The sequence below is a fragment of the Podarcis vaucheri genome (genome assembly GCF_965113315.1).
Source record: "Podarcis vaucheri genome assembly, chromosome: 7".
Classification (NCBI taxonomy): domain Eukaryota; kingdom Metazoa; phylum Chordata; class Lepidosauria; order Squamata; family Lacertidae; genus Podarcis; species Podarcis vaucheri.
In genome coordinates this window covers 1988382-2006066 of record NC_138765.1, presented here as the reverse complement: position 1 = coordinate 2006066, position 17685 = coordinate 1988382, and the positions used below count along the sequence as shown (strand labels likewise).

Here is a 17685-nt window from a genome sequence, read left to right as displayed (position 1 = left end):
AGCTTCTGGACAATATTTTCCCGTTTCAGTTCTTCTCTTTCTTGTTTTGTCTTCTCCTCTTCTTTGGTTATCATTTCCGGCTCAGCTGTGGATTCTTTCTCAGCCAGGTTCTCATTACATTGAACAGAACTACTTGTTTCAGGATTCAAGGTCATCAATTGTTCACTCATAGCCGTAGTCTGTTCCTGTAAGATTCCAACCAAATAAAACATCCTTTCGATTTCTCCCAGTATCTTTCCATCCATAGCCATTGTAATTCCACAGATTTCCCCCTAGAGGGAATCTGGTTACTTAGTGTTCTTTTCTCCAACAGTCCTCCCCCACAAGATAATCTGAGGTAGTTGGAGGGCATTTGTGGGAATTGTGTTCTGTGAGGTGGGTGCACTATATTTAGGAGAGAGAACGGGCCCAAGGCTGCCGGGGGGGGGGGGAGCCCTTGCGTCGTCGCATATTAATTGGGGGCAGGGGTGGGATAGGAAGTTAAAACCCACACAGATCCTATTTAGTTTTGAGCGGACTGGCAGACTTAAACATTCCTGAGGAAAACTGGATGCTCTACTTACGCCCACAGATATGTGGAATTTTGAGTGAAATATACTCAGATCTCAGAGAGGATGAAACCTCTGATTCCCTCACATTTAAGGAGAGAGTGAAAATGCGCTTTGGACTGACTGCAGAACAAAGCCAAAAAGCCTTTCGTGAAATTAAAAGGAAACCAGGAGAGAATGATAGAATCATAGAGTTGGAAGAGACCACAAGGGCCATTGAGTCCAACCCCCTGCCAAGCAGGAAACACCATCAGAGCACTCCTGACATATGGTTGTCAAGCCTCTGCTTAAAGACCTCCAAAGAAGGAGACTCCACCACACTCCTTGGCAGCAAACTCCACTGTCGAACAGCTCTTACTGTCAGGAGGTTCTTCCTAATGTTTAGGTGGAATCTTCTTTCTTGTAGTTTGGATCCATTGCTCCGTGTCCGCGGAGAGACTTAGGCCCAACTGGGTAGCCGAACTGACCAAGCTCTGGACAGATGGGAGGAAAGTGAGATGAGCTCAAACAGCTGATCAGTTGAGAGCCATGTTTCCAAGAGGTTCCTGCTCATTGAGGCTGAAAACAGTAACTGAAGTCTCTACCTTGGGAGAGGAAATCAAAGGAGACTCAGGGGGAGCAGTAATACTCTGTCCCTTCCAGGAAAAGTAATAATTGGAAACCCAGGGAGGAAGTGGGGTCTCAAAACGACAACCCTGAAGGCCGGGCCCAAGGGAGGGTGCCGGGGGGGAAAGAGCCGTGATACGAAGTTAAAACCCACACAGAAACGTACCCAGAGACACAGAACAACCAGTTTAATAAAGGAGTGAAGTTCTTTGATTAAAAAGAGAAAAAATTCCTGTCAGAAAATGACCAGCAAGCGCCAAGCCCAAGAGACTTCACACGCACACGCGCCCAGTCCCGGGTTCTGGGTCCTGCTTCTTCCCTGCCCCCCCCCCGGAAGGGGCAGCTCTGCGCCTGCGCGACGCCCCGGGCTCCTCGGCAGGGAGAGAGAAGGGTTAAGGGGCGCCGAGCTGGCTTCCTAGAGAGGACAGGAAAGGAAGGCGGGCCGCTCCTCCTCCCCCTCCTCCCCTCTGACGTCCCTTCCGGCCTCGCCCTCGCCTGCCGGGCTCTGGTGGGTCTCCTCTCGGGGGAAGCCTGGGGAACTCCCTGCCCCGGGAGGCGGGAAGGGGAGGGAAGAGAGGCTGGGGGGTCCGGGAGGGAGCCAGAGGGACCTCAGGCCCTGGCCAGGGAGGTGGGCCTGGAAGAGAGCGAGGAGGGAGAAGGACCTTCGGAGGGACATGATGGTGAGGGAGAAGGATGTTAAGAGGGACACGATTGTGAGGGAGAAGGATATTAAGAGGGACATAATTGTGAGGGAGAAGGATATTAAGAGGGACATGATTGTGAGGGAGAAGGATATTAAGAGGGACATTATTATGAGGGAGAAGTATATTAAGAGGGACATTATTATGAGGGAGAAGTATATTAAGAGGGACATGAGTGTGAGGGAGAAGAATATTAAGAGGGACATGATTGTGAGGGAGAAGTATATTAAGAGGGATATAATTATGAGGGAGAAGGATATTAAGAGGGACATTATTATGAGGGAGAAGGACATTAAGAGGGACATGATTGTGAGGGAGAAGGATATTAAGAGGGACACGATTGTGAGGGAGAAGGATATTAAGAGGGACACGATTGTGAGGGAGAAGGATATTAAGAGGGACATGATTGTGAGGGAGAAGGATATTAAGAGGGACATGATTGTGAGGGAGAAGGATATTAAGAGGGACATGATTGTGAGGGAGAAGGATATTAAGAGGGACACGATTGTGAGGGAGAAGGATATTAAGAGGGACACGATTGTGAGGGAGAAGGATATTAAGAGGGACATGATTGTGAGGGAGAAGGATATTAAGAGGGACATGATTGTGAGGGAGAAGGATATTAAGAGGGACATGATTGTGAGGGAGAAGGATATTAAGAGGGACACGATTGTGAGGGAGAAGGATATTAAGAGGGACACGATTGTGAGGGAGAAGGACATTAAGAGGGACACGATTGTGAGGGAGAAGGATATTAAGAGGGACATGATTGTGAGGGAGAAGGATATTAAGAGGGACATTATTGTGAGGGAGAAGGATATTAAGAGGGACATGATTGTGAGGGCGAAGGATATTAAGAGGGACATAATTATGAGGGAGAAGGATATTAAGAGGGACATTATTATGAGGGCGAAGGATATTAAGAGGGACATGATTGTGAGGGAGAAGTATATTAAGAGGGACATAATTATGAGGGAGAAGGATATTAAGAGGGACATTATTATGAGGGAGAAGGATATTAAGAGGGACATGATTGTGAGGGAGAAGGATATTAAGAGGGACATGATTATGAGGGAGAAGGATATTAAGAGGGACATTATTATGAGGGAGAAGGATATTAAGAGGGACATAATTATGAGGGAGAAGGACATTAAGAGGGACATGATTGTGAGGGAGAAGGATATTAAGAGGGACATAATTATGAGGGAGAAGGGTATTAAGAGGGACATTATTATGAGGGAGAAGGATATTAAGAGGGACATTATTATGATGGAGAAGAATATTAAGAGGGACATTATTATGAGGGAGAAGTATATTAAGAGGGACATTATTATGAGGGAGAAGGATATTAAGAGGGACATAATTGTGAGGGAGAAGGATATTAAGAGGGACATAATTGTGAGGGAGAAGGACATTAAGAGGGACATGATTGTGAGGGAGAAGGATATTAAGAGGGACATGATTGTGAGGGAGAAGGACATTAAGAGGGACTTGATTGTGAGGGAGAAGGATATTAAGAGGGACATGATTGTGAGGGAGAAGGATATTAAGAGGGACATGATTGTGAGGGAGAAGGACATTAAGAGGGACTTGATTGTGAGGGAGAAGGATATTAAGAGGGACATGATTGTGAGGGAGAAGGATATTAAGAGGGACATGATTGTGAGGGAGAAGGACATTAAGAGGGACATGATTGTGAGGGAGAAGGACATTAAGAGGGACATTATTATGAGGGAGAAGGATATTAAGAGGGACATTATTATGAGGGAGAAGGATATTAAGAGGGACATTATTATGAGGGAGAAGGATATTAAGAGGGACATTATTGTGAGGGAGAAGGATATTAAGAGGGACATGATTGTGAGGGAGAAGGACATTAAGAGGGACATTATTGTGAGGGAGAAGGATATTAAGAGGGACATTATTATGAGGGAGAAGGACATTAAGAGGGACATTATTATGAGGGAGAAGGATATTAAGAGGGACATTATTATGAGGGAGAAGGATATTAAGAGGGACATTATTATGAGGGAGAAGGATATTAAGAGGGACATAATTGTGAGGGAGAAGGATATTAAGAGGGACATGATTATGAGGGCGAAGGATATTAAGAGGGACATGATTGTGAGGGAGAAGTATATTAAGAGGGACATAATTATGAGGGAGAAGGATATTAAGAGGGACATTATTATGAGGGAGAAGGATATTAAGAGGGACATGATTGTGAGGGAGAAGGACATTAAGAGGGACATAATTGTGAGGGAGAAGGATATTAAGAGGGACATTATTATGAGGGAGAAGGATATTAAGAGGGACATAATTATGAGGGAGAAGGATATTAAGAGGGACATTATTATGAGGGAGAAGTATATTAAGAGGGACATTATTATGAGGGAGAAGTATATTAAGAGGGACATTATTATGAGGGAGAAGTATATTAAGAGGGACATTATTATGAGGGAGAAGTATATTAAGAGGGACATTATTATGAGGGAGAAGGATATTAAGAGGGACATTATTATGAGGGAGAAGTATATTAAGAGGGACATAATTGTGAGGGAGAAGGATATTAAGAGGGACATAATTATGAGGGAAAAGGACATTAAGAGGGACATTATTGTGAGGGAGAAGCATATTAAGAGGGACATTATTATGAGGGAGAAGTATATTAAGAGGGACATTATTATGAGGGAGAAGTATTTTAAGAGGGACATTATTATGAGGGAGAAGGATATTAAGAGGGACATTATTATGAGGGAGAAGGATATTAAGAGGGACATAATTGTGAGGGAGAAGGATATTAAGAGGGACATTATTATGAGGGAGAAGGATATTAAGAGGGACATAATTATGAGGGAGAAGGATATTAAGAGGGACATTATTGTGAGGGAGAAGGATATTAAGAGGGACATTATTATGAGGGAGAAGGATATTAAGAGGGACATAATTGTGAGGGAGAAGGATCTTAAGAGGGACATTATTATGAGGGAGAAGTATATTAAGAGGGACATAATTGTGAGGGAGAAGGATCTTAAGAGGGACATTATTATGAGGGAGAAGGATATTAAGAGGGAAAGACCACGAAGGAGAAGGACAGGAATACCTCTGCTTACAAGCCGTCCTCCTTGCAAACGCTTTAGCTTCTCTCTCTATTCATAAATCTCTGTATGTCGGGCATTTTCCCCTCCCTAATTCTTTATTTGTTTGACTAAACTGCGGGAGGCAGTGAATGACAGGAGGGCCTGGCGTGCTCTGGTCCAGGGGGTCACAAAGAGGCGGACACGACTAAACAACAACAGGGACAGTGGCAATCCAGCCCTGGTTCCTAGGAAGACTCATCCATGCTTCCTCAGGGAACATTCTTCTTCTCTTGGCTGTTTATTCATCTTACAATAGAATAGTGTGTTTGATTCGTAGGATTTTCTGCACCTTGCAGTAGAACTTGGCAGAGGACCAAGGGGCTCCTTCCGATCTCCTGGAGGTGTCCTGAGAACAGAGATGGATGAGCAAGACTCAGCTGGCCCTGAAGCAGGAAGAGGCCATGCCATGGAAACGGGGAGCAGTGGGGAATTCTGGGAAAACTCCATGCAGAAGATCCTGGGTGAGGAGGACACCCTCCGCTCAGAGGTGCAGAGCCAGCAGTTGAGGCAGTTCTGCTTCCAGGAGGCCAAAGGACCCCGAGAGGTTTGCAGCCAGTTCTACCATCTTGACCATCAGTGGCTGAAGCCAGAAAGGCACACGAAAGCTCAGATGTTGGACCTGGTGATCTTGGAGCAGTTCCTGGCTGTCCTTCCTCTGGAGATGGAGAACTGGGTGAGGGAATGCGGAGCGGAGACCAGTTCCCAGGCGGTGGCCCTGGCCGAAGGTTTCCTCCTGAGTCAGGCAGAGGAGAGGAAGCAGGCAGAGCAGCAGGTGAGAGAGACTTTCCTCTGGATACTCCCAAGGGGCTCCAAAGAGGAGGGAGAGTATTCCCAAATCAATTCCTAATGGCCCATCCTTTTTAGGAAAGATGATGATGATGATTATTATTATTATTTATCAAACTCGTGGCTGGGTGCCTTCCAGCACATATAAACGCATAAGAAGACATCAGATGTCTTCTATTTTTTTTTAAAGATATTTATTGCAATTTTTAAACAACAAAGAAACCACCAAACATACAAAATACCATCACCATCCCACAGGCAGAAAAAAGTCAAAGCAAAATTAAGAAATAAAGAGAAAAAGAATAGAAGAAAATACAAATAAAGTACAGTTATTCATAATTTCATAGTCTTTGGACTTCCTCACATCACCCTTTCCTGCGTTCTCAGTCATATAGTTATAAGCAGCAAATTATTACCTTGTTTCAATTTCTTATTTTATAGTTCTCGGATATTATGTCCCAAATTTTCAATATTTTAACATATATTGGACTGCTTAACTTAAACATAATATTACTTCAAATTTCATCCTTTTCTTAAATATCACTTTTTCATACATCTTACAACTACATTACTGATGCCGTGTTGTTTTCAATCATGCATTCTCTTAGCATTCATACAACTTATAATATTTTTGTAAATAGTCTTTAAATTTTTTCCAGTCCTCTTCCACCGTCTCTTCTCCCAGGTCTCGAATTCTGCCAGTCATTTCAGCAAGTTCCATGTAGTCTATCAGTTGCGTCTGCCATTCTTCCAGAGTGGGCAAATCTTGTGTCTTCCAGTACTTTGCGATGAGTATTCTTGCTGCTGTTGTTGCATACATAAGAAAGTTCTATCCTTCCTTAGCACCCCTTGGCCAACAATGCCCAGAAGGAAGGCCTCTGGTTTCTTAAGAAAGGTATACTTAAATACCTTTTTTAACTCATTATAGATCATTTCCCAGAAGGCCTTAACCCTTGGTGAAAGAATGTCCCTTAGTTCCTTTACATTTCCAACATTTATTATCAGGCAAATGATATATTTTTGCCAGCTTGACTGGGGTCATGTACCACCTGTATATCATTTTCATAATGTTTTCTTTCAAGGCATTACATGCCGTGAACCTCACTCCGGTGGTCCATAACTTTTCCCAGTCAGCAAACATAATATTATGCCCAATGTCCTGTGCCCATTTTATCATAGCTGATTTAACAATTTCATCCTGCGTATTCCATTTCAACAGCAAGTTATACATTTTTGAAAGTACCTTGGTCTTGGGTTCTAGCAGTTCTGTTTCTAATTTCGATTTTTCCACCTGGAAACCTGTTTTTTTATCCAAATTAAAAACCTCCCTGATCTGAGCATAGTGTAACCAATCTCGCACTTTATCCTTTAATTTCTCAAATCTCTGCAATCTCCAAGTATCTCCTTCTTTTTCCAGTATTTCCCAATATTTCGGCCATCTGGCCTCCATATTGAGTCTTTTGTGAGCCTTGGCTTCCATTGGTGACAGCCACCTTGGGGTCTTGTTTTCTAATAAGTCTTTGTATTTTATCCAGACATTAAACACTGCCTTCCTGACGATATGGTTCTTAAAAGCCTTATGAATTTTTACCTTGTCATACCACAAATATGCATGCCATCCAAAAGCATTGTTAAACCCTTCCAGATCTAGGACATCAGTGTTCTCAAGTAGAAACCAATCTTTCAACCAGCAGAAAGCTGCAGATTCATAATACAACCTCAAATCTGGCAGGGCAAACCCCCCTCTCTCCTTGGCATCAGTTAGTACTTTAAATTTTATTCGGGGCTTTTTGCCCTGCCAACTTAGATATATCTCTCTGCCGCTTTCTAAAACATTCCACCCTGTCCACAATCTGAAGGGTCTGAAACAGAAACAACATTTTTGGCAATACATTCATCTTTATCGCAGCATTTCGGCCCAACAAGGAAAGTTTCAGTCTGACATCAGATGTCTTCTAAAAGTTATGCAGTTTTTTTTATCTCCTTCTCACCTCATGGGAGGGCATTCCCCAGGGTGGGGGCCACTGTGGAGAAGGTCTTCTGCCTGGTTCCCTGTAACTTCACTTATCACAGTGAGGGAATCAGCAGAAGACCCTCGGAACTGGACCTCAGTTCATGGGGACGCTCCTTTGGGTATACTGGGCCTTTGAGGCCGTTTAGGGCTTTGAATTGTGCTGGGAAACGTTCTGGGAGCCGGTGAAGATCCTTGAGGACCAATGTTTCATGGTCCTGGCAGCCAACCCCAGACACCAGTCTAGCAGAAGCAGGAAGCAGCTTTCACCTCTGTCCCCCGAAAGCGCTTGCCTCTGCCATTCCTTCTCTAACCCTTCTCCCCATTCTCTGTTTTGAATCCTTGTTGCTCTTTCAGAGGAAGGATCTTTTGGCAGAAATGGGTCTTGATTCTTCTGAGGCAGAGAAGACTCCGTTGGACGCCAGAGTGAGGCCTCTGGGTAAGGAGGAAGGAGTGTTTTCTCCCCCGTTTTGTCACATTCTCTTGGTTTCAAAACTAATCTGTGATTTCTTTGCATCTTTTGGGGGAAGACACCTGGAGCCCAGAGCTCGGGGGGGGGGAATGTATTTTTGCACAACTATTATATGAAATGGGTACAAATGTACTCAGCAGGGGAGACGTTTATGATAGTAATTTGATTAGTTTACAATTACAGTCCAATAATAGCCTCCTTATAACAATGCGAAATTACAATACAATTACCGTATTTTTCGCTCTATAACACGCACCTGACCATAACACGCACGTAGTTTTTAGAGGAGGAAAACAAGAAAAAAATATTCTAAACAAAACAGTGGATGTATGATTTTTGTGGTTCATGCTGTGGCCACAGACATGTGATCTGACGGTGAGTTTGGGGTAGCCCAATGCAAAAATCCTGAGGATCCATGTGGGTCCATGCTTTGTAACCACGTTTTTGCCCCATTGCGGCCCCATGAAACAGTGGGTGCGTGTGTGTTTTTTGTGCAGGCTGTAGCCATGGACATGCTATGTGATCTGATGGTGAATTTGGGGTGACCCAGTGCAAAAATCCTGAGGATCCATGTGGATCCGTGCTTTGTAACCACGTTTTAAGTGGGGAGGGAAGGAAAAGCACTCAAGGGACAAGGAGCACACGTGGGGGTGTGTGGAGAAGGGTGCTGCTAATAATGCAGGAGAGGCTCCTCTCCGGCTTTGCTCCTTTAGAACAAGCAGGCTCTGCATCTCTCCCTCCTCCCCAGCAAGGAAACCACGATAGTAACCACTCTGAGACAAATCAAGAAAAAGTGCGACCAACACTCTCCCCCAACAAGCACAGTGAGGTCAACACACACACACACACACACACACAGAGAGAGAGAGAGAGAGAGAGAGAACTGGCCCTAAAGTTGCAGGGCGCTGGAAGTCGCAGGGGCGCTGGGGGAGTGAATGGGAAGCAAGAGAAGGAGAACGATCCCTCACACACACACAGACACACAGAGTGTCAATTCTAAAGTCGCAGGGGCGCTGGGAGAGTGAATGGAAAGCAAGAGGAAAAGGAGCCCTCACACACAGAGAGACACACAGTGTGGATTCTAAAGTCGCAGGAAGAGTGAATGGGAAGCAAATCACACACAGAGAGACACACAGAGTGTGGATTCTAATGTGGGGAGAGTGAAGGGGAAGCAAGAGGAGAAGCAGCCCTCACGCACACACAGACACACAGAGTGTGGATTCTAACGTGGGGAGAGTGAAGGGGAAGCAAGAGGAGAAGCAGCCCTCACGCACACACAGACACACAGAGTGTGGATTCTAACGTCGGGAGAGTGAAGGGGAAGCAAGAGGAGAAGCAGCCCTCACGCACACACAGACACACAGAGTGTCGATTCTAACGTCGGGAGAGTGAAGGGGAAGCAAGAGGAGAAGCAGCCCTCACGCACACACAGACACACAGAGTGTGGATTCTAACGTCGGGAGAGTGAAGGGGAAGCAAGAGGAGAAGCAGCCCTCACGCACACACAGACACACAGAGTGTCGATTCTAACGTCGGGAGAGTGAAGGGGAAGCAAGAGGAGAAGCAGCCCTCACGCACACACAGACACACAGAGTGTCGATTCTAACGTCGGGAGAGTGAAGGGGAAGCAAGAGGAGAAGCAGCCCTCACGCACACACAGACACACAGAGTGTCGATTCTAACGTCGGGAGAGTGAAGGGGAAGCAAGAGGAGAAGCAGCCCTCACGCACACACAGACACACAGAGTGTCGATTCTAACGTCGGGAGAGTGAAGGGGAAGCAAGAGGAGAAGCAGCCCTCACGCACACACAGACACACAGAGTGTGGATTCTAACGTCGGGAGAGTGAAGGGGAAGCAAGAGGAGAAGCAGCCCTCACGCACACACAGACACACAGAGTGTCGATTCTAACGTCGGGAGAGTGAAGGGGAAGCAAGAGGAGAAGCAGCCCTCACGCACACACAGACACACAGAGTGTGGATTCTAACGTCGGGAGAGTGAAGGGGAAGCAAGAGGAGAAGCAGCCCTCACGCACACACAGACACACAGAGTGTGGATTCTAACGTCGGGAGAGTGAAGGGGAAGCAAGAGGAGAAGCAGCCCTCACGCACACACAGACACACAGAGTGTCGATTCTAACGTCGGGAGAGTGAAGGGGAAGCAAGAGGAGAAGCAGCCCTCACGCACACACAGACACACAGAGTGTCGATTCTAACGTCGGGAGAGTGAAGGGGAAGCAAGAGGAGAAGCAGCCCTCACGCACACACAGACACACAGAGTGTCGATTCTAACGTCGGGAGAGTGAAGGGGAAGCAAGAGGAGAAGCAGCCCTCACGCACACACAGACACACAGAGTGTGGATTCTAACGTCGCAGGGGCGCAGGGAGAGTGAAGGGGAAGCAGGAGGAGGAGAATGATAGCTCAAGCACACACACACACACACACACAGCCCCTACAGTGCCTAATCCAAAATCCGACAGCAAAAAACTGCAGGCAGGGACAGAGAGCAGGGGTTGTTTTAAAGCAGCCAACTCCCGCTCTGCTTCTCTCCCTCCTTCCCGGCTCTGCTAGCTGACAGGAGCCGCTTACACCCGCTTTGCTGTTTCAAAGCGAGCCACGGACTGCTCACGACTGCAGCAGATTCCCCCGCCATCTGTAGGCATTCGCTCCATAACACGCACAGACATTTCCCCTTACTTTCTAGGAGGAAAAATCTGCGTGTTATGGAGCGAAATTTACGGTACTAATACCAATCTTATACAAAATTATATAATATAGGTGGCCCCCCGCATGCTAAAACCGATGGTTTGCTGATTTTCTTTATTTCTCCATTCCAAAATCTTATTAATTTCAATTACACTCCTGTCAAGATAACAATCACACTATCCCAATAAATAATCAGAGAGGGATCTGTCAGAATTGCAAATGACTCAGTAATGAACCTTATCAGCTCCCTCACAACTTTCAGATTCCTTACATCCCTTTGTCTAGCCTTAGATAAATGTACATTTATCCAATTAAATTAAATTCCAAGTCCTTTAGCATTAATCAGTTCAGTCTGTATATAATACAGGATGGGGAAGAGTCACCTCTAATTTTCCATCGCAAACATTTTGCAAAATAGAGCTTCCCTCCCTTTTTCCTTTTTGTTTTTACACACACAGTTCCATTTGAAGTTATATTTCATATCTGCAGTCCAGTTTCATCCCTGCTCACCGGTACATAGATATTTTGAACTAGTATTCAATCTCAGGCTGCCAATTCATTAATGCAGAGAAGAAAATTTTATATAAAGAAGCCATAGGCTCCCCTCCCCCCACTCACTGTCTTTTGCAGCAAATGAAGTTTATTCCCAAATTCAAACCTTAAAGACCTTGCAGCTTGTTTAATTCCGCAGTTTATGATCTCATCTCTACCAGCAACGCCTGTACATTAGTCCAAATTGAGCTCTGATTGACAGGAGAACCTCTGCTTCTTAATGGCGGCGCAGGAGGGTTTTCGGCAGGCCAAGGGCTTTTGCACTCAGTGCCTTCCTGCCTCTCGCAATCCATGCCGGAGCCGGAGCCTGGTACCAAGACAAACTGGGAGTGAAGCCCGTTCTCCCCTGTCCCTGGGGGAAACTTGCAAGGAGAATTACCCTCAGTCATCCTTGTTTTTCCCTTGCCAACGATCTCCCGCTGCCTCCATTAAGGCAGAGCGGAACCGGAAGCTAGCAGGGGAGACTTGGACAAGCCCCATCTGTACTGAGAGATGCACTGTTTCACCTCTGAGAGAAGCAGGCGCTCACGCTTTCCACTTACCTTGGTCTCTCCCAGGTGACGGAATGATGCCACCAAGACCTGCTCCTTCATCTTTTCATGGTGGTGGAGGGGAGGCAGCAGCTGTGGACCCAGATCAGGTAGGGGGAAGGAGCCTTGTGGGGAAGGACGGCTTGGATGCAGACTGGCTGGATGCAGAGGAATGGTGGGAGGAGCCAGAGAAGAGGGAGCCGACTGGGAGGAGGAGGAGGAGGAGGGGTCTGACGCTGGAGAGGGAAGAGGGCTCAGGGAGCAGAGGGAGTCTGTGGCAGAGAGCAGCCCAGACTCCGAGGCAGAAGCTGCAGCAGGAGAGAGGGATGAGGAAGGCAGAGAGGGGTCTGGCCGCTGTAGAAAACAACAGAGCCAAGTGAATGTTCTCTAAGAGGACAGCCTTTTTCCTGTTCTGTTAGGGTCCAGTGTGCTTTGAAGATGTGGCTGTCCATTTCACAGACGAGGAGTGGGCGTTGCTGGATCCTGACCAGAGAGCTCTCCATAAGGAAGTCATGGAGGAGAATCGTGGGATCTTGGACTCTCTCGGTAAGGCTCCCTATTGGATCATCCTATCTGTTTTGTAATGCAAGACATCTCTCTATGTGACGAACCTCTGATATTTTGATGGGGCTCAACAGCGCCACCCACAGCACCTGGGATGTTAACACTCCCGCAGCAAACCTTGGATGTATGGCTATTGATTGTTTTCCCTGTGAATATTCTTCCTCCAGTTCTGCCGTTTAAAACCATGATCAGGCTGTCTGAACTGCCCAGGCCTTCTTAAATGTAGGATTCAGAGTGATTTGAGGTGTTGAAGTAGCTTCAGTCCAGTTTCCTGCTTTTGTTCTTGCTTCTGTCTCTCTCTGGTTGACCAAAGAGTCGCTTGGCATTGGAGATGGCACAGATTCCACGACTGAACCAAACAAACTCCATCCCAAAACAGAGCCATGCTTTTTGAATCTCAGGCAGTGAACCCTGTAGTAACAATAATGATAATTTTATCATTTTTACCTTGCCCATCTGACTGGGTTGCCCCAGCCACTCTGGGCAACTTCCAACAAATATAATAAAACATCAAACATTAAAAACTTCCCAATACAGATGTGCCTTCAGAAGTCCTCTAAAAGTTGCATAGTTATTTCCTTGACATCTGATGGGAGGGCGTTCCACAGGGTGGGTTCCCTTATCGAGAAGGCCCCCTGCCTCGTCCCCTGTAACTTCTCACAGTAATGTAACATTTAAGTACAGTGGTACTTCGGGTTAAGATCTTTATTCATTCTGAAGGTCTGTTCTTAACCTGAAACTGTTGTTAACCTGAAGCACCACTTAGCTCATGGGGCCTCCTGCTGCCGCTGTTAGTGGAGTCTGTAACCTGAAGTGTATGTAACCCGAGGTAATACTGTATATCTTAATTTTGGACAGGGAACTTTCCCGCTTTGGCCACCTTTTAAATACCGTATTTTTTGCTCCATAGGACGCACTTTTTCCGTCTTAAAAACTAAGGGGGAAAGTCTGGGTGTCCTATGGAGCGAATGCAGGGGTGGGGGGAGGCAGGCAGGAAAAGCCCCCAAGAGCCACACACAAGCTTCTCGCGGGTCTTGCGGGCTTTTCCTCAGGAGGGAGAAGGGACTGACGCGGCCAGTCAGTCCCTTCTCCCTCCTGGGGAAAAGCCTTGCGCAACCTCTCCAGCCGGGGGGAAGGCTGCGCAAGGCTAAAGAGGAAGCCAGGGCAGCGAGCGCGATCCATCCTCTGTAGCCTTGCGCGCCTCTCCAGCCGCGGGAGGCTGTGCGAGGCTAAAGAAGCCAACTTTTAAAAAATCTCTCTATCTCTGCCTCTTTTTCTTTTTCCATCCTTTCTCCACCCCCTTCTTTTCCTCTGGATCAGTGTTTTTATCTAACATTTTAGTTTGTAGGGGGGGATATTATAAAAAAGGAAACTTTGCAGCTTTTATTTTAGTATACAATAAAAACAGATTAAACAAAACACAAAAGAAGGAAATAGCAAAGAAGAGGAAGAGAAAAGGGAAAGGGGGGGATACAAAGCCATTTACCAGAGGTAGATCTTAACCCTTGCCTCACCTGGGAGCTTCTCTGGACAGGAATTCCCTCGGCTTAAGTGGGGTGGGGGAAGAGTGGCAGGTAGGGGGGTACCTACCTAGACACTGAAGCTACATGTCTCTCCGATGAAAATTGGGAGTGGGCATTGTGTGAAGTGGCTGTGGATCTCCTGCCGCAGAATTGTAGGAATGTATAGAGTTGGGAGGGCCACCCGAGGGTCATCTAGCCCAGCCCCCTCACAATGTAGGAATCACAGCTAAAGAACACTAGGCAGATGGTCCCCCAACCGCTGCTTAAAAGCCTCCAGTGGTGGAGACCCCAACACCTTCCGTGGTCATAGAATTGCGGGGTCAGAAGGGAACCCCAGGAGTCATCTAGTCCAGCCCTGGTGGACAGCGGGCGCGATCCATCCCATTGCGCAAGGCTAAAGATGCTGTGCAAGGCTAAAGAGGAGGCCAAGGCAGCGAGTGGGATGGATCGCTCTTGCTGCCTTGTCTTCTTCTCTAGCCGCACTGGAGAGGTTTAGCTCCTGGCTGGAGAGGTTGAGCAGCTATGGATCCCGCTCGCTGTCTTGGTTTCTTTGCTCTTTGGGACTGGGGGGGGACCCGGGATTCCCCCGCAGCCCTGAGAAGCTCTGGGAGAAGCGGACAGGCTGTGCGCATCGTGTCCGTGGCTCTTTGGGGCTGCGGGGGGGGGGTGTGATAATATTTTTCCCTTGATTTCCCCCTCTAAAAAAAAGGTACGTCCTGTGGTCCGGTGCGTCCAATAGAGCGACAAATACTGTAATAATAAAAGCACATTTTATTTATGAAGATAGTATAGATCCATATTTAAATTTGAACAAAATGACATTACCAGGTTAAGCTGTACTTTTAAAAACTAGAGAGAGAAAACATATAAAATTCAACTTGATTTGTATACGAAACTAGACATTTTGCAGAACAAAAGGAACATTATAACATCTAACTCCCTTCAGTTCTTCCCCTGTCCCAAGCATTCATGAGCATTGTTCCATAATTTGGGGCTGCACTTCTTCCCGAGACCCTAATCCGTTTGCCTCTTAGTTTCAGGTGGTGATGAATTGGAAATGAAGAACAAGGGAGACCACAACGAAATCCACACAGTGGAGGAGCCAAATCAGGATTCAGACTGTGGAGAGAGCTTCAGTCAGAGCTCCCATTCCACTTCCCATCAAAGAAATCCCCTTGAGAAGAAACACTATCAGTGCTTGGAATGTGGAAAGAATTTCAATCAGAGGGCCAAGCTCACCTCCCATCAAAGAATTCATACAGGGGAGAAACCCTTTCAGTGCGTGGAATGTGGAAAGAGCTTCACTCGGAGTGCCAATCTCACTTCCCATCAAAGGATTCATACAGGGGAGAAACCCTATCAGTGTGAGGAGTGTGGAAAGAGCTTCACTGATAGCTCATCTCTCACTTCCCATCAAATAAATCATACAGGGGAGAAACCCTTTCAGTGCGTAGAATGTGGAAAGAGCTTCAATCAGAGGGCCCATCTCACTTCCCATCAAAGGATTCATACAGGGGAGAAACCCTATCAGTGCCTGGAATGTGGAAAAAGCTTCAGGACGACCTTTGAACTGACTTTGCATCAAAGGATTCATACAGGGGAGAAACCCTATCAGTGCGTGGAATGTGGAAAGAGCTTCAGTCACAGGTACAATCTCACTTCCCATCGTAGAATTCATACAGGGGAGAAACCATATCAATGCTTGGAGTGTGGAAAGAGCTTCAGTCGCAGCCACACTCTCACTTGCCATCGTAGAATTCATACAAGTGAAAAACCATATCACTGCTTGGAGTGTGGGAAAAATTTCAGGATGCGCTCCGAACTCACTTCCCATCAAAGGATTCATACAGGGGAGAAACCCTTTCAGTGCGTGGAATGTGGAAAGAGCTTCATTAGAAAGCACAGTTTCACTTCCCATCAAAGGATTCATACAGGGGAGAAACCCTATCAGTGCCTGGAATGTGGAAAGAGCTTCATTAGTAAGCACAGTTTCACTTCCCATCAAAGGATTCATACAGGGGAGAAACCCTATCAGTGCCTGGAATGTGGAAAGAGCTTCAGTCAGAGCTCCCAACTCCCTTCCCATCAAAGGATTCATACAGGGGAGAAACCTTATCAGTGCCTGGAATGTGGAAAGAGCTTCAGTCGGAGTGCTGAACTCAGTTCCCATCAAAGGATTCATACAGGGGAGAAACCCTATCAGTGCGTGGAATGTGGAAAGAGCTTCACCTGGAAAATAACCTTCACTTCCCATCAAAGAATTCATACAGGGGAAAACCCCTATCAGTGTCTGGAATGTGGAAAGAGCTTCACCAGGAAAGAAAGTCTCACAGCCCATCACAAAATCCATACAGGGGAGAAACCATATCAGTGTGTGGAATGTGGAAAGAGCTTCAGTCAAAGCAACAATCTCATTTCCCATCAGAGAATTCACACAGGGTAGAAACTATTTCAGTGCCAAGAGTGTGATCAGAGGGATTTATGAAAGTTTGGTCTCATTTTTAAGTTCTTAACACAATTGGAGCTCTTAAAAGGACTTAGAGCTCCCTGAAAAAGCTAAAATCAAGACAGGCTTGGACAAGTTTGTTTCTCTTTGAAGGAAAATATTTCTTCTACTCTGAGCCACTTAAAGAGAATTGGATTCCTGCAAGACAACCACTCTTATCTGGACGTCTAAATTGCTATGTCCTCTTGGACACATTATTTCTTTTTTCTGTTTTATGGTTCCTCTCTTAAAGTAATTATTTGGTTTATTTGTTTTAATTGAAATCTTAATTTGAGAAATTTGATTTTATGTTAAACAGCTTATGTGTGTTGGGTATCAGGCTGGAAGGAAGAGGGAGGGCTGGAAAAACGCAGGAAACAGGATCTCTTAGGAAAGAGTTATTCTGTGACCTTGACAACCTGATAAGGTCACAGACGTCTGAGAGGAGGGAGGAGAGCAGGATTTTAGCAAAGGGTTGAGCGGAGTGGCTGGGAGTGGAATTAGACTGGCTTGTGGAGCAAGGAGTGCTCTAGCTTGTGCCTAATCCCCCCTGAGAAACCCCAGTCATCACACCTGTCAAGCCTAATGGCTCAGTCCACATCTGGGCAGACTACAAATGTATCATAAACAAGGCCCTTACGGCTCATGCATACTCGGTGCCAATGGTCAGCCATGTCCTCGCCACCCTGGCAGAGTCTAAGATTTTTGGCAAGCTGGCCCAGGCCCAGGCATGGTTTGGATAGAAAACCAATGTGAATAAATCCCCCCAGTCCCACCCCCTGGCTGGTCTTCCTGTTTCCCTCTCCCTGTACCCCCACCCAGCCCCAATCAAAGTCCCAGCCAGTAGCTGCCCTCCAGGCATAAGCAACCATTTCCCTACAGGCCCGGTCTTATTCAACATCTTTATCAACGACTTGGATGATGGACTCAAGGGCATCCTGATCAAATTTGCAGATGACACCAAACTGGGAGGGGTGGCTAACACCCCAGAGGACAGGATCACACTTCAAAATGACCTTGACAGATTAGAGAACTGGGCCAAAACAAACAAGATGAACTTTA

General features: G+C 46.3%; 2 protein-coding genes across 2 annotated transcripts in view; both read left to right on the top strand.

The window, feature by feature from the left end:
* The window catches only part of LOC309536741 (uncharacterized protein), a 209261-nt gene that overhangs the window by 104398 nt on the left and 87178 nt on the right, over positions 1 to 17685 (top strand). The gene's annotated exons all lie outside the window — the stretch shown is intronic.
* On the top strand, positions 1628 to 16891 carry LOC309536777 (uncharacterized protein). Its single transcript, XM_082231080.1, has 6 exons — positions 1628 to 1662; positions 5273 to 5767; positions 8150 to 8231; positions 12079 to 12161; positions 12471 to 12597; positions 15173 to 16891. Exons 2-6 carry the CDS (start codon positions 5354 to 5356, stop codon positions 16579 to 16581), a joined length of 2115 nt encoding a protein of 704 aa, XP_082087206.1. The 5' UTR covers positions 1628 to 1662; positions 5273 to 5353; the 3' UTR covers positions 16582 to 16891.

Excerpts from the sequence above, each read along its gene's own strand:
- LOC309536777 (XM_082231080.1), top strand. The coding sequence starts at position 5,354 with ATGGATGAGCAAGACTCAGCTGGCCCTGAAGCAGGAAGAGGCCATGCC. Across the intron at positions 12,162-12,470 it reads CAGCTGTGGACCCAGATCAG|GGTCCAGTGTGCTTTGAAGA; the intron begins GTAGGGGGAAGG and ends CTGTTCTGTTAG. Across the intron at positions 12,598-15,172 it reads TGGGATCTTGGACTCTCTCG|TTTCAGGTGGTGATGAATTG; the intron begins GTAAGGCTCCCT and ends TTTGCCTCTTAG.